Below are 24,941 nucleotides of genomic sequence, written 5' to 3' on the forward strand. Positions count from 1 at the left end.
AGAATGCAGAGTCAAGCAGGCCAGACTCCAGCTGACAGGGTCTGCTCCTCTCAGGACTGCTCTGAGCCAGAGACTGCTCAGAGGCAGTTTGTAATGTTCTTTTATTTAAAAAAAAAAATAAAAAAATTTGGAAGACTACAGAGCTCCCACCAAGAGACTGGGTCCCCTCCTGATAAGATCTTTTTTGAAGTTACCTGTGGAGAAAACATGACCAGCCACTTCAAGAAACAGCAAAATCATGTTTGCAACACAATTTACAAATTACTCTATTTAGAACTTTAATTTGTGATAGTAATGACTGCAAAACACTTAGAATGACATTTGTTAAAGGCACATTTCATTTAATGCATAGTGTACCATTCTAAAATATCCTAATTTCCTTACAAAGTGCTTCAGCAGCCACATACAGATAAAGTATAGCAAAATATATTTACAATCTAGGGTTTTAATCTTAATCTGCCTAAAAATATTTAAAAAACTACAGAGATAAAATTAGTGCTTTTTTCAGCTTAACTGGGTGAACATACCCTGGCCTCTAATTTTTTTCTATTTTTTTTTTATTTTTAGTGATTTGCTTAGATTAAAAAAAGATTTCTGTACAAGATGTAGTTACAAAAAGGTATGTTTGAGGATACTTTCATAAGTACTAAGCACCCTGTGAGATGCTTGTGTATATATATATATATTTGGGAACCAAAAAGGGTGAGCTGACTGTACCTCAAAAGGATTGGTTTCAGCTAGATACAGGAACATAATTTGTTTCTAATCAGTATAGAACCTGGAAACAAGGAATGCTGAGGAGTTGATTTACTCTTCCCAACATGATTTGTAGCAGTGGGGAAGGCGCCTGCCCCATTCCTGGGGGGGACTGGCCTGATTTAGACCTAGTAACCATTATTTTACTTTTTTCTCCCTCAAGTCTCTCCCCTGCCTAACGGTGCAGGTCTGTCCAGCATCATGATTTTAAACCACCACCTTAGCATTGCATACTCCAGTGGTTTGTGTTTCTTCTTTGAATTAATAAGATTACCAGTTTTTAATTCATTTGAGTGCGATGCTCACTGCCTTAGCCCACGAATAGCAAACTCCTGGCCAGGATGAACCTGTGAGGTTACAGTGCTGAACAGTGCTAGAGGTAAGGACCACGTGGGAAATTTATTTTCCAAGAGTAAATGTTTGCCCACAGAACAGCAGATGCCGAAAATAGGTCTTGGTTTACAAATACACACAGTGTCTGGTCTAAATTACTTTTCAACTTTTGAGGTACAGCTTTTAGTGTTAAGGGGTTTATAAAATATACACTGTTTTTATCAAAAATATTTATACATTCTATTACAACATATTGCTTTTTACTCTCAGTAACTGCCAATCCAGGGGCTGGAGGTCAGTGGCCTACATGGATACATTTTTTTGTTCACTTGGCCACTATGCAACGTCGGTGAAGTGGTACAATTAAATTACTTGCCTGGAGGTAAGAATACATTACAACTTCCAAATATACATGTTCACAGCATGTATACATTGAAAATCTTTATGTTTTCCAAGTGATACGATACTGTACAGCAGACAGAGGAGGATGGAGGGGGTTAGATATAGACTGGGAACTTCTCTGCCCCCTCGGGGCGTGGGAAAGGCTCGAGGTGAGTACAGAAGGGGCTGGGTCTGGGCCTTGCGGCTGCTCTGCTCTGGGGTTACACTGAGCAGCGTCCTCCTTACATTCCTCATCCCAACCAGGGCCTTAAGCCGTGCTCAAGGAGCTTGAAGGCAAAACTGTTTGGCAAATGACTTTGGTAAACTCTCCGGATTTTTCTGGGTTTTTTTTTGTAATGGAAGCACTTACACAGTTGTTATCTCAAAGGCAAGGTGTTTAACGTTTTTCCTAATAAATACCATAGAAAATTTACAAAACAAGGCATATCTGTTCTCAATACCATTATTTTAAGAACACAAGATGAAGGTGTACGTAAAAATGTGTAGTTTTAAAGACTGCACAATATTTAGCTGAAATCATTTGCCTTCTCTGACTAGAACCAGGTTCTGTGTGAGTGTCACCAGTATCTCAACTTGCTTCAGTGTGGCTGAGTGGAGATTACCTAGCTCAAAGTCTGCTTTTCCCACTTAAGGCAGATACTTTAAAAAGCAGTATTATCTGCTGTGGAAGAGTGAGAGAAACTGTACAGATCCACGTGCGCCCGTGTGCAGGAAGTTCAACACAGCCTGGGTTCACCAACTCAGCTTAGGAACACCATAGACCTGCTTTCCAGTGCTCAGATAAAAAACAATATACAAAGAGGCCACTCTTCACAAGAGTGTTAAAACAGTACTTTAAAAGGATCTTCATGTGATTTAAAAAAACCCAGAAGCTACAGGTGGCACAGAAAGCAATTGAAGGGTTGGTATTCTTCAGAGAGAGGCATTCTTGTGAGCCAGTCAGCTGGGGCTTCACAGCGCGTGGAAGTTAACACCAATCAGCAATGTAATCAAAATCTCTGAACATTTCCTGCTCTTCTTCTGAAAGTATCCTTGGTTCCCGAGGTGGAGTGAGGATAGGTGCTTCAGAGGTAAATTCATCATCAAAATTACTAACATCTTCTCGTCCTCTAATGGTGGGTACGAAAGGAGGCTTGACTTTCTTGGCCAGTAAAGCATGCCAATCTATTTGCTGTAAAATAAATGAACTGATGTTTAGTTTTCCATCTCTACTTCTTTGTAGAAGTATCTTTACTTTATCCTTAGAAATAATACCAGTTTGTACTCACCCTGAAAAAGTGGTGCTTTTTCACATCCTCAGCATCTTTCTCTCCAGCTCCGAGACGCCGCTCTGGATTTCTTCGTAGCAGCTGACAAAACATGCAGAGTTCAGTGGAGAAATTCAGGGGGAGGGAAAGGAAGGAGGAAGGGTGAGGGTTACCGTATAAGAGCCAACACCAAGATGAGGTGGACAGTGAAATTCATACTGCCTGACCTATGGGCAGTCCTTGCCCCTTGAAGAAATGGATGAAGCTTAGCTTTCACCAGTGCTCTTTCAGCCTGTCAGCACAGTTCCAGGAGCAGCTAAACCAGGAGCAGGGCCAGAGCAGACCTGTCTGTCTCCCTGCAGAGCTGTGCTACCATGTCTTGGTACTGAAGGTGACCTGGGGTGAGTGCTCAGCACAGAGTGTGAAGTTCCTCTTTGCTGATGAGGGTAAAGATTTACACAAACCAGTGGTTCTTGCTCAGCTCAGAGACTACCTCAGTGCTCAGCTCCTTCACAGCAGTTGATTCACCAGGAGAGGGTTCAAGCTGCTTCATACGTTCAGCCAAAGAAAAGGGTCTCCTTGTTAACTCCAGTAGTTTGATGGTTCCCCCTTGTGAATTGTACTGCTGTGAGCAGCCCCCTACTCCAGGCAGGGCCCAGCAGCAGGTGGGTTGATACTTATGATGCAGCCATCAAAAAATGTCTACTATATTGTGAATGAAATTCAGTGCTGGAAGAGCATGCACAGAACTCCAACTAGTAAACTGCCAGTACAAAGTTGCTAGTACATGTATTGTGGGTGCAGTGTAGCAGCACCCTGTCCCCTGTGGATATTGGGATGAATTTTCACACCTTCCCCAGGAGCTGCCTTAAAACTGTTTATTCTGCTTTCTTTCTCTAGGCAAAAACTCTCTCCCTGGGACTAAGCAATTGTTATAAGTTATTGGATATTTATGCTATTGCTTAGTTATGTCACAGTGCTACAGCGCATTGCTGAATTGGGTGCTAAACTCAGCATCAGACATTTATGTGGAGAGTCTGATTCCAAAGGCTTTGGAACCACCTCCAGTACTGCCTAACAGCTGTGATAAGGTGCTAACTTAGGTTCAGCTGCCTTCCTTTGATAAGTAGACACATCTCACTAAGGAGTAGCACTGACAACAACCATAGCCAAAATCAGCTGTTCCTTGCCAAGAATGGGACTGCAGATGCCATGTGTACAGTGTTCCCTGCCCCAGCTGGAATGAAACCAATAAGATTTAGAAGTCTTTGAATTAAAATATTCATGTGACAATGCTAATCTACCCAATAGGTCAATGCAACAGTGTTCAGCTAGGAAAAGAGAGCTGAACTACTCCAGTTAGGTAAAACTAGGAAACTTAGTTCAGAGACAAAATAGAGTCTTAAGTGCTTTACACTTTAATAAAGTGGAATGGCACAGATAATTTTCATTTAAGGTGGCAGGCAGCATGGCACAGCATAAGTGAAGCAAGTCTCTGAAGTTTAATTGTCAAAAGAAATATGAAGTGCAGGTTCCTAAACTATTTTGTTCCTCACAAAAGTAATTGTTGGAAACAGGACAAGAGGGAGATACTGTAATAATTATTAAAATGTTCTTACCCGTCTCATTATTGAGATGGCTTCTGTAGACAGAAATCGTGGATATCTTACTTCATCATTTACAATGCTGTCAAACACCTCTTCTTCATCATCTCCAGGGAAGGGAGACTATAATGAAAGCATTTAAAAAAATACTATAAATAGGCTTAAAATCACAATTGAAAACAACATAAACTCAGCTAAGTATTTGGAATTAGACACCCTGAAATTAAGTCTTCCTTCCCAGAAACATACATGGCTTTCCATAAGGAAGAGAGAAAAGGCAGGTTGGTATTATCCCATAATTCCTACTGAAGGATTGCATTTTAAAATTGTGCTTTTAGATGTAGGAACATCTAAAACTGGGATCTTCTTTGAACTTAGGGTGTACATGGAAATTATCTATCAACTCTTTTATGGTAGCTGGCATTCACAAATAGCATGGTCAAGACTAATTTGTTTTTGTACAATCTTTAGCATTTTGCAGCTCAAGGGTTTTCAAACTGTTTTGAAGTGCCTGACAGATGTAGGTAACACCATACAAGTTTTTTGTCCATTTTTACTTGAAAGGAAGTGAAAGTAAGTTGAATGACCATCTTTTTTTGAAAAAGAACAAAAATTATGAGTTTTTAGCATGTGCACTATCACTGTGCCACCTGGGAGATACTGTTACAAAATGGCCCAGAAGGTAGAGCAGTATATGCAATGGCAAATAAACTTCTCAACAGTGATTTAATTGTACCAGCTCATTTACGTGGAACTGAGGCTTTCTATTTTAGTGCATTTGACATAATCTTTCACTGCTCTCCAGTTTTATGTGTTAAAGTTCACTTCCGTTCAAGTTACAGAAGTAAAGAAGTTTATTTTTTTCCCCAAAAGCAGAAGACCGGTATTGCTGTGCACATCCAGATTGGGTAACAGATGTGTCCTGGAAACCTAGCTCTCCCAAACTGTATGTATACATGTACTGTGCTCTTAGACACACTGATATTAATACACCATTACTGGAATTCGATATAAGACACAATGATGTAATTAAAAATAGAGTAAAGCAAAGATCTGTTAAAACTTGTTGGCTTCTACAATTGCTGATAACTCAAGCTCCAGACATGACTTGCCAACTTCTCCAGTGTTACAACAGCCAATACCAGGTGAGCAGCTGCTCAGTATTTCACACTTTTTCTTGATGACACACATTAAGATGCTCACTGTAAAGCTGGGTATGCCTCTGCATGCTGTATAACGAATACTGATACTGTGGCAGGTAGGGCATATGAAATGTTAGCAGGCTGGTATGTTGAGGTTTGTAACCTTTAAACATTGGTGTTTATGACTCCACTGTATCTTACTAGAACTTACCTCACCCACCAGCATCTCATAGATAAGAACACCAAGGCCCCACCAGTCTACAGCTCTTGTGTAGGAGGTTTCTGTCAGCACCTCTGGAGCCAGAAATTCCGGTGTGCCACAGAATGTGCTTGTTCTGTCTCCAAATCCCATTCCTGAAAGTTACAGATAATGAAAAGCAAGCACTGTTTTCTGCCATTCCACAACCTGTTCCTCTAAGCAGAACCTCTCTTCCAGAGCAAATTCAACTGATACTGTAGATCCAAGGCCTGTGTCCTGAAGGCTCAGGCCAATGAGGTAAAACATTCCCTCCTCCTTCCTCCCCATGCCTTTGTTTCACACATGCTTCTGTTCAAATTTTTCTATTCCTCGCTATATGCAGTGAGCCAGATTGAGGTTCCAGTTACACCTCTGTTACCCAGTTACCTTTATTTGGAAAGATACAATCTTATGCTCCATTTCTACCAGTTAGCAAAAGAAAATGCAGTAGACACTAGTTTAGCCAAACATACCCCTCTGAATGCTTCTGTAGTGCAAATTACATGTAGTCAAGCAAAACATGGAGTGTAGTGAAAGAACGTGGAGCAAAATAAGCTCTGTGGATTTGCCAGAGAGGCACAGTTTGGGGACATCAGCACCACCAAGCCTGATGTGACATGGCAAGGGGAGCTGCTGCAGAAAACTTGCAAAAACCATTTATTGTAGCGGTCAGTAAAGGAAAGAGCTTTCCTTCTCATTTTGTTTTGTCATATACAGAACTTTTTGTAGCTACAGTCACAGAACTTGCCCTGGCACTCATGTTTGAAGACCTACTGAATTTACCCTCATAGGCTAAATGATTCTCTAGGCTACCTTAAAGGAATTCTCTCATAGGCTACCTTAAAGGAAAAGGTATAGAAGACAGGCTGTATAAACTGAAAAAGTACTTTGTCAGACAACGGGTTTTGAGAAAAACACTGTAATAGCTACCTCTACTGGGTATTTGCCAGTAGTGAGATGCTTTAAAGTAGCCTCCTTTTTGGGACAATCTATCAATTTTAGCTGTAGTATACCTTGTACATCATTTCCATATACTCAGAGTTGCAACTGTTTCTGAGTTTAAAAAAAATAGATGATGAATTGGTAAAAAAGCAAGAGCTCAGGATGGATTATACTGGCACTTTATTTTTCTGTGCAGTGTCAAGATGTTTCGAATGAGGAAACCACCTAATGCTTTTTCTGCTCACTTGTAAAATGTGCAGTGTGCCTTGTTAACAAGCAGAGATGTGATGAAGTAAGAGTCAGAATAGGTGATGCTCAAAACTGACAAAAAATAAAAAGAACACGGAAATGCTCACGTGCTCCTGATACTTTCCTATTAAGGAACTTCTGCCTATCTCCACATCTGTACAATCAGAGAGGTATTTTTTTTTCCTTCAAATGACACAGGGTAAGTAGACCCTATACACATCTGGCAGTCCAAAACTCTCAAGGAACAGTCAAGAGTAGGACAGACTATGGAATTCCCCTAGAAAGAAAATTTAAGGGCCATTACCTTCTTTGCAAAGACCAAAGTCAGCAATTTTCACAAAGCCTTCTGTGTCCAGCAATAAGTTATCCAACTTCAAATCTCTAAATGAACATTTGAGAACAAAATTGCATCAATTGCATCACTTATGTTTCTTCAGTATTATTCAGACCAGCTGAAATTCATCTGCTGGAAATGACTACTTACCTGTACACTATTTTGTGCTCATGTAAATACTGAAGTCCAAGAACCACACACGCAGCATAAAATCTGTTGAAAAAGTTAAAATATCAATGGAATTTCGTCTTGCTTTTCAGAATGTGAAGTCCATTACTATTGATTTTTTAATGAGCCATCCTTTGAACATTACCAGTTGTTTTTTTGGGTACACATTAGTTTTATACAAGGCCAGAATTTTAAAGCCAGACGGTAAAAACACTTAAACTTGCAGTTTTCAAACTCCAGCATGCTTGCTTGGGTTGGAGGATACATTTTCTGTAGTGTTCAATGCTATATCATTGAATGTTTTCAAAATCTTATTCTTTCCTTTTTTAGCCTTGTCTACTATTTTAACTCTTCATTCAGCTTTTTAATGTAATCTTAAAAAAAGTATTAGAAAAATTAAATACTTGTATATAGATTTTGAATTCATTGTAGATTCAGGCACATTAAGCCTGCATGCCTTCTTCTAACAAAATCAGTTAGAATCTCCAACCCTTTTAAAAACTTAAGCAGCATTTACTGAAGTGGCATAATGTGGTGGCATGTGGTGATAAAGCCCTTAGTTCTTATGCACTGAGCAAAGTGCCCTTCACTTAATGCCACAGCAAGGGAGGGATACTCACACTGCTCTGGGTTCAGAGAAGACATCAGTGTGAATGTGCATCATCAGGTCCCCACCAGCAGCATATTCCATTACAAAGCATACGTGATCTTTGGTTTGGAAACAAGCAAAAAGGTTCACCAAGAAGGGATGTCTTACACTATTCACAGTTTCAAATATTCGCTTTTCACACATCAAGCTGCAAACAAAATCAGGAACAATATAAAGCTCAGTGCTGAACCAGTTTTTCAATTCTCAGAAATTACTGGTATTTTATACTTTGTGTTTTTTTCTCTATTCTTCAGGAAAAGATAGGAACATTTTTCTTTTGGTTCAAGAGAGAGATTTTAGTATCGGGATTTCATGAATTTATATTTAGCTTTCCCAAATGAAAAGAGGAAACCTAGCAGTCCATGAAAATTGTGCGCTAACAATTTTCCTTCCAAATACTTGTATTGCATTAACTATGCATTGATATTGTGTGACATTCATTTCAATCAATTTTAATTTGTTTACAAGACGTAAAGTGGAAACCTTGTGACAGTATTACAGATATCTATCTATAGTAATTCCTGGTTATTTCTCCTTAAACCAATTGTTAAGTTGTAGGTTATTGTTAATACAGCTATCCTTCTTCCTGCAAATGAATACAGTCACTCTTAAGCAGCTGTAAAAACACCTTCTTGCACTAAAACCAAACAGTTTTGTAAAGGTCCCTTCACATCCAAGCAAATCAAAAAAACCCAAAAACCAGAACCTGAGTTTTGGGTCAAAAAGTTTGAAAAACACTCAACAGTGGAGTATACAAAGGGAAATACAATGCACAGAGCGTGACAGTATGTTACAGGTTCAGGAACAGCAACACGGGGTCTGTCAATAAAGCAAACAGTCACTGTTATCCCCTGATGTGATGGAAGTAATTAGAATAAATAATTGCAAGAGAACCTGAAAATCAAAGAAAGGATCAGCTTTAAATCAGAGCTGTAGTTCAGGCGTAAGAAGAGCACTAAAACAAACCAGGGGTTACTCTGCTCCCTCCTTGCCCCAGAACAAGAATACATATCTACAGCAGGCAGCTACAAACTGCCTTTGCTCTTCCACTCAATTCAGCAACTCCTTGGTAGAGCACACAACTGATTTATGGAATCCATGTGTTCTATTGTACAAACTGACCTGTCTACTTCATCGCGAGCCACAATATCTCCTTTCTTTAAGGCTTTAATAGCAAACATCTCGTTTGTGTTTTTGTATTCTGCCAACAGCACCTAAAACAGAGGAGACAAATTTAAGAGCTGTATCTAGTTTTTGATAAAAGCTTGACACTTGAAACAGCCTTTGACATTTACCTTTCCAAAATGTCCTCTGCCTAGTACAGCGCAGCATCTGAAATCCTTCAGACTGAACTGAAATCTTTGTTGTGATCTATGTAAGAAAAAGTCACAAAGTTTCTAGTTTGTTAGCTTTAAGAAATATTATTCAGATTGAAACAGGAAAACCACTGCTTTTTTACCTTCTATCTTCAGGCTCTCTGGTGTTGGTGTATTTCAAGTCTGAATGGGGAACATCAGACTCACAGATTATTTCAGGCTGGAGTTTTGGAACAATACTATTTCTGCCATTTTCAAAATCAAAAGTTGCTACTTCATCCTGTGAAGAACAAGAAACCTGAAAATTTAAAACTGATTGTGAAGGCAAATGAATGCAGAAATTTTACCATAAGCATGTGGAATTCTTAATACCCCCATAATGTAGGCTAAAATGGCAAATTTCCAGACGATACAGGTAAGCAATATTTTAACAGACTGATGAAAACCACTGCTCCAGTCATTCTGCTCTTAATAAAACAATTTTATCCTGAAGACTCTAATAGTTTTGGAGCTCTAGCTTTTTTCTGTGGTGGAACCAATGACATGGAGTGTTAAACACACCAACCACAGAAACAGTTTGCCACCAAGAGCAATCAGAGCATTCTATTGACAATTCTGTGTGTGAAAGTTAAGGGAGCATGTGCTGATATATAAAGGAAGAAATCCACCATAAAGATGCCAATATTACAACCCAAGATTCTTAAAAGTTACTTGCCTGAGAAGGCACATCAGGAGCCTTTATTTCAGAGGAAGATTCACATATTTCCACAAGGGAAGATGCACGGGGTGGAGCAGGTGGAGGCTCAGGCTCAAGTTCAAAGTCCAATTTGGCTACAGGAGAGTCACTGACAAGAAAGTAAATAACTCCTCAGTGTATAGCAAAGCCTATTTTAGTGCCTGTAGATTTCTCCTAAACCAAACCTTGTGTGTGCATCTCACTACAGAACAGTTTTCCCTAACTAAACCATGGAAAGGTCTGCAGCCTTGCAGCATGACCAGACTCTGCACACGTTCTGTACTTTAGGACAGAAGCCTCTCTCAGCACTCCCTCCTGCACTCAGGGGTACTGTGAAGCTGCAGGGGAGACCTACCTGGCTGGCAGGGTCAGTTCAGCGAGCTGGGCATCCACCACTGGCCCCGTGGCAGGCACTGATGCTTGGGGGCTGAAGGTGCCAGAGTGATTCACTGTAGGAATAGCTCTTCTTACCAGCCTTCCCCAAGTGGCAATATTAATATTCATCTGAGGAGCTCTGAGAAATGTTTTGCCTATAGATATTATGAAAAAAGAAAACAGTGCAAGTAATTTCCTTACTCATTACCAAACCCAATAATTAAAAAAGCCCACATTAATTAATTCATAGTTTATGAAAAACAAACTAAATTTGTCACTTTCCATAGCAATTTCTAATTATTCACAATTAAATGCTAATGCATAATAAGGAATTCTAATACAAAATATTTCTAAATGCAATGCCAAATCCTTCATTATCAATAGCATTATTTGCAGGCAAACATTAGACCTCTGTATAAAGAATTTAACAGATCTATACAATTTTTAAGCTTTACATATTTATATTAAAGAATCACCTTGCTGTTTCGAAAAAATTTTCTTCTGCCTCTGGAGTTTTGGTCTTCTTTCAATAACTGGATTAAAAAACGTAACCTGCAGTTTAAATAACGTGTATTGTAATTCGAGTTTCAGAACAAAATGCATTCTTAAAAGTTCTAGGAATACTTGTTAAACTATCCTGCTATGTAATACTTACAAGTATGTTCAAGTGCTTCAAAGAAACATTCTTACCTCTGCAAACAGAGTGCCCTGGGGTTCGAGATAGAGACACATGCCGTGCCGTTGGTTATCCAGGAAATCTTCCAACCTCAGAAACTTTACTGCACACAAAGATCTCCAGTCACGCCAATAAACTGAGATTTCTAATTCACGTGACTATGACAGGAAACACAGACACAGGAAATCACTTATTAGTAATTGTTCTGCAAGAGTTACCACAGAACAATTGTAAAATCAAGGAACTCAAGAATCAAGATGCAGAGCTGTTATTTTAAAAGGTTGTCAGGGCTAACCAGTCAGACTGAAGCTCTCATTAGGATGATCACAGCATTTCACTTCAGTTCAGATGAGATCTCCAGTGTACAAATAAAAGCACAGGTGTAAAATTTCCCCTGAGAGTAGAAACAGAGAGCCAGAGCCACCAGACTTTTTGGGTCAGTCTAACCACACTGCTTGTTCAAGATGTTTTAGCTTAAGCTCTGACAACAAAGTTTAACTTGTGCTTAGAAACCTCAGTTTTGGTAGTTTCCGTATTTTTCACAAGTACCAACTTCATTTCATGCCTGCAGACACACGATGATGCAAACCCCTACAGAATCTCTAGAAATGCATATACCTTTTGTAACATGGTCGTAAAGAGGGATCAAAAACTCTAAACGACCAGAAACTGCTCCTGTATCTTGCAGATGTGCTTTAGGTATTCTTAGAGTGTCTTACATGTGTGTTACAAAAACCTTTCCCAGAAGTGAAGAATCCTGCAATACATGTGAATCCTGCAATGTAACAGCACCACTGTATATAACTACTTCAATTCCATCATGATACATCAATTTACTGTCTACCATAGCTATGATAGGTTTTAAAAGAAGTAAAAGTCAAGAAGAAGCACCAGATTAAAAAATAACGGGGCTTGGATTGTGCATTTCAAGCACGTAAGGATTCACAAAATATTCTGAGTTGGAAGGGAACTGCATGGACCATCAAGTCTAACTCTTGAGTGAATGACCCATAGGGGGATTGAACCCACACCTTGGTGTTACTGGCACCACGCTCTGACCCACTGAGCCAGTCTCGGGGTATGTGGCCAGGAACAGCAGAAGCAAAGTCCTTTTCTGGTACCAAAACCTGAATTCTTAGATAGAGCCCATGACACATGAGGCTGGCAGGAGCAGCTACTACACCGAGTAGTTCTAGTCTTAATCTGAGAATAATTGAGGCTTCAGAGCTCCACAGCTGCTTGGAGCTCTTGGTTTTTTTCTGCACTAACTCCTAACTGTAACCTGAATTTCTCTACCTGAAAGTCTAAAATTGCTTCCTTCCTAGATGGAGGGAATGTGGATTGGGGCTCGGCGGGGAAAAAGCAAAAACAGGGAAGTGGCTTTTATTTTTTTCTCATGTGGGAAGCATGTACTGGAGTAAGCATGTACTAGCGATAACATTTAAGCTCCTAAAATATAGTTTAATTTTCAGCCTATATTTAACACAGACAGAAAAAAAATAAACCTTGTACCTTAAAATACTAGGACCATCAGATATCTAAAAAAATACTTGATTAAATCTGTTTAACATAAACTCTACTTCAAAAGTATCAATTCAATACTTGTGCCCTCCAAGTAACATTTAAAGTTACAAGAAAGAACTATTAATGAATTTATTATTCCTGAAAAACTGACCAGCTTTGCATGAGAACACTTCTATAAAAACACTGTAAAAATTCTATTACGTGGTTTTACCAAAACATCCAAACTGATCAGCTATCACACTTTACTGATAAATAATTGAAAGTTGATGCTCCAAATAAAAAGGTAAGCACCATCCCTCCCATCTCCCACTTCTGAAAACCCACTAAGGGTTAGATCTTGGCAAAAATATTACATCAGTTTTTAAGTCAGAAAAGGTAAGATTTCTAGAATGCTGGTGCAGCATGACAGCCTAAGCCCAGGGAGCTCATTCTAGTAAAAGTGGGAATACTGCACTTGTGGAATTTGAACAAAATGACAGCAACGTGGTGGGGGGAAAAGCAACATTAAACTAATACAAGAATTAACTAGAGCTGCCAATGAAATCAGGCCACATTTTTACCCTGTCTAGTTCCAGTGTAAATTTCTGATCCCATGACTGATTGGAAATCGGTTTCCAGCTAGTTTGACCAACCACGGTGTTATCCAGCTTCAGTACAGCACAGACTTCATCTGTAAGTAAAGTACAGAAACTCAGCTTAAATCTTTAAGAGGATTTTCCACAAACAAAAAAATCTCCAGTAAATTTCCCTTAGAAATGTAATCTCATATTTAATTGGTTCTTATGGGCATAATAGTGTGGTTGTGCTTTTGCTTTTGTTAACAGCTTAACAGGTGAAGAAATATTTCAAGTTTAAAGCTTTGAATCAATTTAATATTTTAAATTACAGAACACATTGTACCCATGAAAATTTAAATAAAAGCTAATACATAAAAATAAGAGAAGTAATGGTATACTGAACTGGACAAGTCATCAGTTTTCAGAAGGTTTCTACCACTCCCACTTTTACTTTTACTGGGTCTGCTTATGAAAGATGATCTGGCTTCATTTGGACTCCAACCAGGTAATGTAATCGATGTGGCTTTTGATCGACCTGGGACATTTTCCAAAATATCTTGGCAGCCCATGAGCCTCACTTCCAGGGTACCTAGAAGAAGACGGACAATGATTTATGAAAGATTTCTGCTCTTAAGTAGACCAAGTGAATGACTAATGACTGATTGATGGCAATAGCTCACATTCTGACTTCCACAGGGTATAACAGAAAGATCAGATGAAATCAAGAGACAAATCCAGGACACACATATATATTGAAAATAAAAGTACTAAAAGTCAACTATGTGGGACACAACCCTCTAGAAAAGAGCAACAGTTCACCAATATAATACAAAATAAGATTTTGTTCTGTGTCTCAAAAGACTCCGTTTTTTTCACCTGGGAACCTAACTGACTTGGGTTCAAGTTGTTAGCAGTATCATTTTTAATACTGACAAATGTCAAGTTTCTTATTAAAACAATGAATTTTGCAAATGGAGTAATAACAACTTTTAACAAGTTTTATATAACTAGTTAATACTGGATAAAATTAACAAACTATTGAGACTATACATTTGTGTAAGAAATCACACACTAGAAATCACATTTGTCTGTTGCATGCTAAAGTCAAATTTTTGTTAAGAGCAATTAAAAATAATTCAATTGTTTCAATTTGACTGATTTTGGATTTATAGAAGCTGAGACAAGAAGCTGCTCTTCAATAAGCTATTCTTCCAAATCTTCTACATCTTTAACCAAATGAGGTATAGAGAGTGGTGTTCAAATTGAAGAGTTTCTTCCAGCAGCACAAAAACATCTAAACACCACAGATAGTTACAAGAATGGTAGGCTGGCTTCATTCTGTACAAGATAACATCAATAAAACTGTGACACCACTGACTTGATTAAATCAGCTACTAGAAGTGGTGAAATTAGCCAGTTCATAATCAGCGTCAGCTAGAAATGCAGCTCTGAAATGCAGTATCCTTTTGATTGCAAAGGTACTTAACCATGAAACTTAAAAGTACTCTTTTGTAACAGAAACTTAAGTCAGATTTAACCTAAAAATGATCTGGCAACATCATAGCCCACAGAACAGACAGCAAGAAACCAGTCTAAGAAGAAATCCCAACCTGTAGGAAGCTAACAGCCGTAAGTGACAGCTAAGCATTAGGCTATGAAGACAAAGAGATGCTATTGGCTTCCGAAACAGGTTAAAAGGTAAAAGAATACTTCATTCCCAAACTCTGTTTAGAAAAAAAAAAGATATTATTAAGCAGAAAAGCTATACTCTTGTATAAGGAATGGATGCAAATCAGAAAGTTATGCTGATGCACTTTAAGATGTATGACAGAAGCACTGCTCTATTTCTCACAAAGCATTAGAGGCAAAACACAGAGACACTGTTCATTTAAATCCAGCTCAATATAAAAGCTCCTTGTGTAGGCAATATGAAAGTGAAACTATTAAGAACTTCACAAGCATGTAGCTTTGTCAATTTCTAGTTAAAAATTTTCATATGTATCAATAAATCATGTTTAAAGAGAAACTGTCACTATAAGGTATTGACCCTTGATTATGTGTTACAGGAAACAGAGAGAAAAAGGAAGCTGTTTTAAACCCAATGCATGAATGATACTTCCTGCCTACAGTCACTGATCATTTGAGATTTCATTTGATGAAAAAAGTTCTTCTCACCACACAACTTTACAAGGACTCTCAGTTGAGGTCCTGATAAACCACAGTGCAAGACAAATAGACTTGCTCCATATTATTATTATTATTATTATTATTATTATTATTATTATTATTATTACTACTATTGTTACTATTGTTATTGTTGCTTAGCTGAAGTGTTCCTCTTTTTGTTTGAAAATATAACCCCACAGTACTTCAAAATTAAATTCTGTTTCAGTTCTACATATATATACTGAGTAATAGATAGTAAGGTTTTTCTGTAATAAACTCACTCTTTTAGTAATAGGCTTAATAGTTACAAAATATGTCAGGAAACAAAACATAAAATCAAACCTATCTGTTCTAAGAATTCTAGACCACTGACTAAATAAATTTAAAACAGCAACATACCCCCAAGCAGTCAAAATCATGTTTTTCTTTAAGAACACTGTGAGACAAATGTTCAAGACCTTTGTTAAAGTATTGTTCATCTGTTGAAACTTTCAATGAAGGACAATTCCAGGTGAATCCAAACTATGAGACATTCCTAAGTCACATTTATAAATAAATGTACAGGTTCCTCACAGTAGGCTAAGTCTTTTAAAAAAAAAATCTTATTTGCAAGGAAAACAGTTGACACCAACAAACAAGTCTCCCATGGCTTCATGTATGTTTGCTACGTCCTTCTTTGGATTACAAATAAAACGGATGATTTGGTAATATAAATCTCACCTCCCAGAAATCCAGTGAGGTCCAGTGGGTAAAACAGGAACTGGGAGAAAAGCTGGGTGCCTATCTCCAGCTCTGTCATCTACTTGTTGTATGATCAGGGCAACTCACTGAACCCTTCTGAAACTTAGCTTCCCTATCTCTAAAATGGGGATAACAATACTTATCCACCTTGATGATAAATACTTGATAATCTCAAGATGAAAGGCATTTGGTAAATGCTAGCAATATCACTCCATAGGCAGCTATTTAAGGCCAGAGTGTCACATTTTCAATAACATTATAATAAGGTCAACAAATAAATCAAAGAAACTTATCTGCATTTTTTGCAGTGTATAGACAATTGGAAACTCTAAATGCCTTTGTCTAGTAAAAGAACAACAATTAAATATGTCCAGTAAGAATATAGCTGGCATTAAAGGCTTGTTTTCAACCATTAATTAAGATCAAAAAATTAAAAACAAAATAGCTCTTTAAATCATACCTGTTAAAGCTGCTGGTTTGGACAGTGTACTATACTGGTTTTGAGTAGATATTACACTCTGACGAGGACTTAATGTGGGTGAAGAGACTAATGAAAGCTCTTCTATAATAATACTGCTTTTGGGATGGTTTTTAGGAAGTTCGTTCAATCTCTGTTCCAGTGAATACTTCAAGAGGTCCAGCTTCTGGCTTGATTCATTAAATCTTGCTTGCGCCTTTTTAAAATAAAAAGAAATTTGAAATAGTTCAATTATTTTCCTTAAAGATCCTTTAAAATAAAGTATCAGAAATTGTAATGACAAATTACTTCTGAAAGTGCCTTTCTGTCGGTAACTTTCCCAGATCCAAGTAATTTCATCACATTTTTTGCACCTTCTGCTACAGCATACTCTATCCTAAAATGATGCCGTAATTCTTCCATTCGGAGTTCAAGAGGGCTTATCACAGGTTTTGCTGCAAAGAGATATAAACAAACAACCTTCATTGAAGATAACAACCAGGTTTAATTTCTTTAATATCAACCCCTTCTCCATATAAACAGAGGGGAGAAGAAAAAGGAAAAAAAGCAGGAGAGATGCATATTTGGCAGCCCAAAGAGAAGCTTGATGTACATCATAAAAATAAAAAGTGATATTTTAAGCATCTGCATTTGAATGAAGAAATAACTGATCAGGGCCTTAATTCAATAAACAGCTCCTACTTCCTGAAAAGCTAGAATTGCTGGAAGATGTGAAAAAAATAATATGTCTTCAGGGCAGTTAAGGGACAAAACTGAAATATCTCAAATATTCAACTGGCAAGGAAGTTTTGGGACTTCAACACTTCTGAACTACACTGAGAGCATTTATCTTTTAAACTGCTCTGTAGCAAAGTAGATCCCTGATCAGTTTCTGGTAATTCTCCTGCTTCACTTGAAATCCCATGGAATCTGGCTCCTGCCAGCACAGAGAAATAAGTATGAGAGATTCCATACACTGCCTTTGCCATTCTAATGTCCACATTTTACAGTGCTTAGATGTCCTAAACAGAACATTTCCTGAATATATTCCTCTCTGTTTAAAGCACTAAGAGTAGTAGGAACACAAAAAAGCATTTGAAAGCCCTTTCTAGCTTGAATTTCTTTTTCTTTTAAGCAACCAATAAACATAATCCATGTCCTAAAATGGGGTGTTAAAAAGTGGTGTGGAAAAACAAACACAGAAACCAAACACCTCACACACCACAAAACAAAACACACACACACATTTTTCATTATCTAGGATATATCCAGGCCCTGACTACAAGCATTGTCATACAATGTCAATATTCAGAAATGCACACAAAGTTCAAGATCTAGAGATATACCCATATGCCTGTAAGTTTCTAGCACACTCATGCTATTAGAGCTCAGGAGTAATTTTTTTTAATTATATGAAGATTTTCAATGAAATGCAAGTTTAAAAATACCTCTGAAATGCAGCATGAGTATTTCAAGCCAGGTCATTTTAATAACACTTTTTTTGTTGCTTTAAATGTAGTTGTTTAGCCCTCAATCTAGCCTAAATACCTATAAAACCAGGAAAAATTCTCCTCCATCTGTCCTACCACTACAAATAATAAGGTCAGTCTATTAAAGTATGACAAGCAGCCCTTGTACTGGCATCAGATTTTTTTTTAGCATCATAATATAAAGATTATATGCTTTAAAAAAAATCACAAATTATTAAGATAAAAGAAAGCATGCACGAAGGGAGAAGGTAGACCAGAAAGCAAAAATGGACGGCATAAGGTATAAAAAGGATGATAAAGAGAAATGGTACTTCTCTTCATTACAATGAAGGTATTTTCCTTCACATCATATGTTTTTGGCACCCCAAGACACAAAGTTTTGCCTAGTCTCTGATTAGTTTTGGTCCATGCAAGCTATTATTAATCGTTCCTATTAGAAATTTATGGTAAATCTGTGTGCATATGGGTATATATCTGTATGGCATTCCGACATTTATGATTCATATTTCCTTTCTACACCATCACCATTATCAAAAGCCAATTCATTGGTCTGGACTGCCTGAAGAATCTGCATCCTTATAACTTCAATTTTTGTCTTGCTGTCCTGAAGCATCTGCTGAGCTGTGGCAAGAAGTTTTCGATCCTATTAAAACAAACAGACAAGTTGAAATCATGAACTTCTTGGAACAAGACACACTGGAAGTTTCAAAACACACATACTTAGGAACAAGAACTAAATCTATGCATTTAATTTAGTACAGCATTAGGCAAACTAACCACATTAGAATATTAGTGGCAATTAAGTTAGGACAGAGGCATTGGTTGATTAAAGACTGTAAGCCACTCCCAGGGAAACTGTATGTGCTTCAAGGTGAGTAAAGGAGGTATGATCTAGAAACATGTGTAGATTAATATTTTGTAATCTGATAATAAAGAAAGGAGAAGATATTAAGAGCAAAATACCTCCAAAACTATGTAGAATGTCTCAAATTTACTTTGAGTATGATAAAACACTCTTGTAATAGACAAGTCTGCTAGACTAAGCTCACATAAAAGTAGTTGTACTATTTAACTTGAGCTGATTAGCAATATTGAAATTAGAAATACAATTTTGTTTACACAGCACATTAAATCTGCAGTACATTTTTCTGAACAAATGAAAGCTGAAGATTTTTTGCATTAATAAATATGGAACATACAAGGGCTACTTCATTAGCTATTTCATCAGCAACCTAAGTACAGTGCAGTACATTTTAATCTAAATAAACTAAGATAATCAAGTTTCATTTTCAAAAGCAGTATCACAAGAAGCTGTTTAGAAGAGAACATTCCTAAAGATGAACTTTCATAAACTTCTACGGCTGCCACGTGGCTCTCTCTCTATGTTCAGGGAATTACCAGACAGCTTAAAGGTGATCTGACTTGTAGTAAGAGCAACAACAAAACCAAGATATAAGAAAATTAAAGCAGTGTATTTTCCCTGTCCATGCAGTACCAATCTATCACAGTAATTAACAGCAGTCAGGGCAGATATGTACCACACTTGTTACAGCCCAAAGGGGATTTTGGTTAACTCATTTTTGTAGCCACTCTACAACCTCACTAATAAGTTACTTTCCCATGGACATAGTTAATAATTGTATTTTTAATTTCATAATGAAGTTATCAGCTATTTAAGAAGTTAAAGAAATAAAATTCTTCCCCTTGCCATAACCAAGAGAAAGAACTGCAGTGAAGTTCAGATCCCAGAGCTGGAAATACCAGCACCATGAAGCATACTGTAGAAAAAATCCATATACTGAGAAATTTACCTTCACAGAGCTCCTCTATGACCTTGCACCTTCACCTATTACTTATTCAGATATTTTAATGCTGCCCTATGTTCTGCAGGGTAGATACACCAAGATCTACACATAGTAAGACTTTGGTTTCATGGAAAGAAACTGTCCCCCCTCTGCATTCTGTAGTTCCACAACTCTCGATTTTAAGTTTTAGTATTAATCAACATTTCAGGGAAACAGCATAGTTTTCATATTTTAAGATTCAATATTAACTATCCAATTAATGATCACACTGACTTCCCTAAATCAATACTTTCTAAAATACAGATGTGAAATTTTGGAATAATCACTGACTTTAGCAGAGTACAGGATTTAAGTAACAGACTACAAGTCACCCTAAAATCCTGTACTAAACCTTATCCATGCATCTGATCCATCCATTCTGATGTATAAATATGCTGGAAGTGTTTCTTTGTCTGTATCTTCCCTTTTATCTTATTTTTGATCTTTTTGCTCTTGATGATCCCTCACAGTCTCTTACTGGAATGGATTTGCTCGCTTAGGACCAACATTAGCCCTTCAATGTGTAGAGTGGAGGCAATCCAGCATTACAGAGATAGCCTTACGTTTTAAAGAGACAGAGCATCGCATCCTCAGAATCAAAATGTAGGTGTAATGCTCAGCAGCTCTCTTAGTGTTGGAGGCTGAATACAAAGTATTTCAATGCATCTTCTGAGTACAGAAGAACTGACAGCGCCTGTAAAACTGATCTGCAAAGCTGTCATGGGATTTCAGAGAACCTACACACATCCAAGGAAAGATGATCATTATCTCAGAAATGTTAAAGTCCAAAGAGGTTGAGCTGAATGTTACTGAAGCAAGTAAAATACAAATGGAAAAGCTTCCCTTGAGATGATGGCTTTATTAACAGACTGCTTTTTCATTTTTAGAAAACAGATTATAACCTCCCTCCATTAGATTTAGGTCTCAAAATAATACAACATATTTGAAATTAGATCATATAGTACACTTGAAGAAAGGTCACAAATGAGTTTATATGTTTAAAGACAGTCCTATGACTACTTTTTAAAGAACTACCAGATTAATGGGATTGGATTCAAACTTGAGATTTTCTGCCCATTTTGCCCACACCATCCAGATGCTTGGATTCTTTTAAGTTCTGCTTTTTAAAACATAATCAGCATGCCCAAGCGTACAGTTCAAAGTTGCCAAACTAACTCAGTACTGAGCAGAATAAAAAAGAAAAAAAAAAGAAAAAAAAAAAAAGAGAATGAATACCCACCATTTCCATCCTGTTTTCTGAAGTGGCTGGTAAGGCTTTTGTGCTTTCCAGCTTGCTCTCAGCCCAGTTACTATATAGTCCCAATCTGGTTGGCTCATTTAAGCATTTACCAATCGCAGATACAAGATTCAATCATAGATTTTAATTACATGCCTCAATCTAAAGCAAACCAGAATTTATCTTCTCTACCTAGTCTGATCAAAGCCTGCTAACAATGTCTAATATTACAGCCTGAGTGTTTAGTTAAGTTTTTCAGCCTGTTATAAGGTTACTTACCAAGGGTTTATTAGAAACCTAATTAATCTATGTCTTTTGATCCATTTGGGTCAGCTAATTATTAGTTTTAAGTGTACCTGATGCTAAGTACATGGCCCCAGAGGATGTAGACTCCAAGGGTTTCCAGGAGCTGAGGGACTGTGGTGGATGGACAGCATTCCCAGGACCTTAGTCATAATGTGCACTCCAGATATTTCTCCTATTTGCCCCCAGCTAGTATGTTACAGGTCACTTGCAGATAAGGCTACCTGGGACAGAAGGAACTTGATGGCACCTCTGGTCCACTGAGTTTAAACCCATTTTCTGGGAGAATGCAGTGCTCCCTACTAATTTTTCAAGGTATAAGGCAGTCATACAGTAGGCAGGCACAAAGTGATCTGCCCCTCCACCAACACCTAGCCCAAATTCAGTCCAAAACATGAAGTTCCTTTCCAACACTTTATGGTTAAAATCAGTAATTAAAATAAGTAAAATAAGGGGTAGCAATGTAATTCCTGGATTCCTACTCTTCTAGCCAAACACTTCCTTTTAGTAAGTTCACCGACCCAGATGGGTGTTGGCTCAGCTAAGACCTTAAAACATTTTGACTTTGCTTACTGCTGTCTGGACACAAATATATCTAACCAAGCTACTACACACTATTTGTTAGATCTACTCTTGTGTTTCCCCTTAGTCTGAAAATTAATCTCCTTAATGACTTAGTAAAAGCAATTGAAAAGAACAACTTATGAGTAATGAATGAAAGGTGAAGAGGCAGGTAAGTAGAGGATCTTTCCCTCTCTTTTTTCTCACTCGAGAACTATGACTGCCTTATACACAACAAAATGTGTTGTTGGGTTTTTTTTTTTTGTTATTTTCTGGATTTGGTTTTGTTGACTTTTTGATTTTTTTTTTTGTTTTCTTTAATTTCAGAAGTTTGGATTGTCTTTCACTTAAGGGATCCTTAGAGTATGATGAATTTTATTATAGAATATGTAATAAGTCAAAGCCATTTAGAGGTTAGCAAACACTTTCCCTCCACCTCCTTGGAAAAATTCTGGCGCTATCAGGAGAGAGTGAGTGCAAGTATTTAAAATTCAGATATAATAATAGGTGTGGCTTAATTCTTAATTTCACTTTATTCTATCAGTTGCTACCTCTAGATTACCACACTTCCACAAAAAGAAATTATTTCAATGTGTATTTTATGTGTACGTGCATCAATGCAGATTATGACATCTCTATCAGAATACTACACATCCTACTGAAGCATTTGGCACAGACCTTTTTACTGCTAACTACAACTAGGTGACAAGTTCAATACAGGCAATACTGCCTTTGTTGTCATTATTATGTACAATGATAATTTACAATGTTAAACTAATGGATCTTTTTTTTTTGAGTGGAGCTAGGAAAAACACCAGACACCAGTCAGTCCTACCAAGCTTTGCTGCTAAGCGAATCCCACATGGTCAAAGATTACTAGATGTACTAAATTTAGTAAGCCGGATTTATTATTTAGGTTGAACTGCATCTGCACAAACCAATAAAACAATCACTTCAGTGGATATCAAACCACAACAAAAAATGTTACAGTAATTAGTAGCAGATTTGACACTGTTTAATAAAAATATAGCCCAAACTAAAAATATTAGAGTTGCATACTGTTTATACAGTCACATTACAGCAATGTGAAAACCCACACTCATTTAATGATCTTTAAGCATTCTAAAGCCTTACCTTTGAGGAGCCATTTGAGTACATCTGTATCATATTTTCTGCTCCCTGTTTTACCTTCAGTTCTATATCCAACTGCTTCTTTAAGGCCATCAATCTGTTGTTTGTAGAAAACCGAGGATCGCTATTTGGAGTATCAGGAGTGCTAGGACAATCTGTGAATTAAAGGTAAGATATAAGCATGCAGAAAAAAAACAGGAAGAAAACACACAAACCACTCCCCCCAACCCACCTGACACTCTGTTCTATGAAGATTAAACAGAACTAGAACATCATACTTGAGAATTAAGAGTGACCCTCCTGTCCAGAGCTACTTTGCAACAGTACTGCAAATACGCCTTAACATGAAAACCTCCCAACTGTGACTCCTACACATGTCCTAATTCACATGAATCACTTCCGGGAGCAGGCAAACAGGCAGGTTTGCAGTTAAGCCTATTTTTATTTCAAAGGAGATTTAATTCTTCTAGAACATCTTGAGTCAATTTCAAAATGCAGTTTTCCATTAAGCTTTCTTATACTCCCAATTTTAAAGTGTTTTAACAACAAATTTGGATAATAATATTAGATTCTAATGAGCACTGTCTGAATACAGATCTTCAGTAGATCTTCATCCATTTTAGTGTGAATACTGCAGACACTGTTTATGTCAAAATTAAGAACAGATAAAGTAAGCCTTTTCCTTATTGCAAAGCAGATTGTTTTCTGCTCTGCAGTCATAACAGAAATCTGGGGTAACTGGATATATAGGCAGACAGGTTTACTGAACAACTGACTGGAAGGAGAAAGCTTTTTCATTTCCCAAGATTACTGTGTTTGGGTCTCCCTCTTGTTGGATTCATTTCATGGAATGCAAGTTAGTTTTATCAATTAAATTATAAACTCAAACTCCTTAACTTTTTGTAACCAGTCTATTATATGACTTCATATTTCAGCTTCTGCAACACAAACAGTAAAATGAAAATAAAGTGGCCATTGGACTATTTCCAACACATCTGTCCTTAGAGCTAACTATCTTCCCTAACAGTCACAGCGACTTCTATTCCAACCTTTTGCTAAAAGAGGACAAATTATTTTCACCATAAGAATTTAAAAAAAAAAAAAAAATTCTTCTACACCAACTGAGAGAATACCTTCTCTACGAACAAATGGCACTGGTCTCCTGGAAGACGGTATTTACTGAATGCGAACAGCACAATCTTTTTTTCAATTGTAATAATCTTCCTTGTATTAAAACTAGTATGAGGAGTTAAGTTCCTGAAAACATAGGCAGTGCACTAGTAACTTACAAATTTTTAGTTATGATGTGTCAAGGAGTGATGTCTTATCTGCCATTTCATATTTCTTCTGTAAAAGCTTCTGATAATTACTTTTGGAGATTTAATACATTTTGCTTCCAAGTTTGCTGGGTAATTTCCTCCTAAATTGTAATCTTTGCTGAGGCTACATACAGATTCCATTTAAGGAATTTTAATTTCTTCTCCTGCCAATTCACTCTTCAAGCCACTTCAAGGCTTTTACTGCATCTTCGCTACTTAAAGGTAGGACAGAAAATACCAGATGTTAAAAAAAAAAATAAATTAATCATCTGCTTTACTCCTTAGCTGTTTGTCATTGATTCTCTGCTCAATATTTTGGCTTGGTTCCTCTGTGGAACTGCACTTGAACAGCTTTACCTTAAATCTGTTCTTAGTAGAGCAAAGATTATGCTCTACTAATGCTTTCCTATAACTTATGTCTTCATTGTCAACTAATCCTCATCT

General features: G+C 37.3%; 1 protein-coding gene across 3 annotated transcripts in view; it reads right to left on the bottom strand.

The window, feature by feature from the left end:
* Positions 1-253: 253 nt before the first annotated feature.
* The window catches only part of PKN2 (protein kinase N2), a 55,284-nt gene continuing 30,596 nt past the window's right edge, over positions 254-24,941 (bottom strand). For 2 of the 3 annotated variants that reach the window (XM_014250842.2, XM_088060240.1), the window contains exons 3-22: positions 23,182-23,333; positions 18,628-18,745; positions 16,922-17,067; positions 16,616-16,829; positions 13,652-13,837; positions 13,252-13,361; positions 11,182-11,325; positions 10,968-11,043; positions 10,472-10,646; positions 10,096-10,225; positions 9,524-9,678; positions 9,360-9,435; positions 9,187-9,278; positions 8,036-8,212; positions 7,398-7,460; positions 7,218-7,294; positions 5,696-5,838; positions 4,358-4,465; positions 2,760-2,840; positions 254-2,662 (exon numbers count right to left, since the gene is read on the bottom strand). In XM_014250842.2, the coding sequence (XP_014106317.2) occupies positions 2,459-2,662; positions 2,760-2,840; positions 4,358-4,465; positions 5,696-5,838; positions 7,218-7,294; positions 7,398-7,460; positions 8,036-8,212; positions 9,187-9,278; positions 9,360-9,435; positions 9,524-9,678; positions 10,096-10,225; positions 10,472-10,646; positions 10,968-11,043; positions 11,182-11,325; positions 13,252-13,361; positions 13,652-13,837; positions 16,616-16,829; positions 16,922-17,067; positions 18,628-18,745; positions 23,182-23,333 (2,627 nt within the window). In that variant the 3' untranslated portion in view covers positions 254-2,458. The remainder of the gene's footprint in view (positions 2,663-2,759; positions 2,841-4,357; positions 4,466-5,695; positions 5,839-7,217; positions 7,295-7,397; positions 7,461-8,035; positions 8,213-9,186; positions 9,279-9,359; positions 9,436-9,523; positions 9,679-10,095; positions 10,226-10,471; positions 10,647-10,967; positions 11,044-11,181; positions 11,326-13,251; positions 13,362-13,651; positions 13,838-16,615; positions 16,830-16,921; positions 17,068-18,627; positions 18,746-23,181; positions 23,334-24,941) is intronic. The other variant, XM_005521000.3, reaches the window with a different exon arrangement.

The sequence above is a fragment of the Pseudopodoces humilis genome, chromosome 10, assembly GCF_049639895.1.
Source record: "Pseudopodoces humilis isolate 2021_Gansu_Grassland_sample_001 chromosome 10, ASM4963989v1, whole genome shotgun sequence".
Classification (NCBI taxonomy): Eukaryota; Metazoa; Chordata; class Aves; order Passeriformes; family Paridae; genus Pseudopodoces; species Pseudopodoces humilis.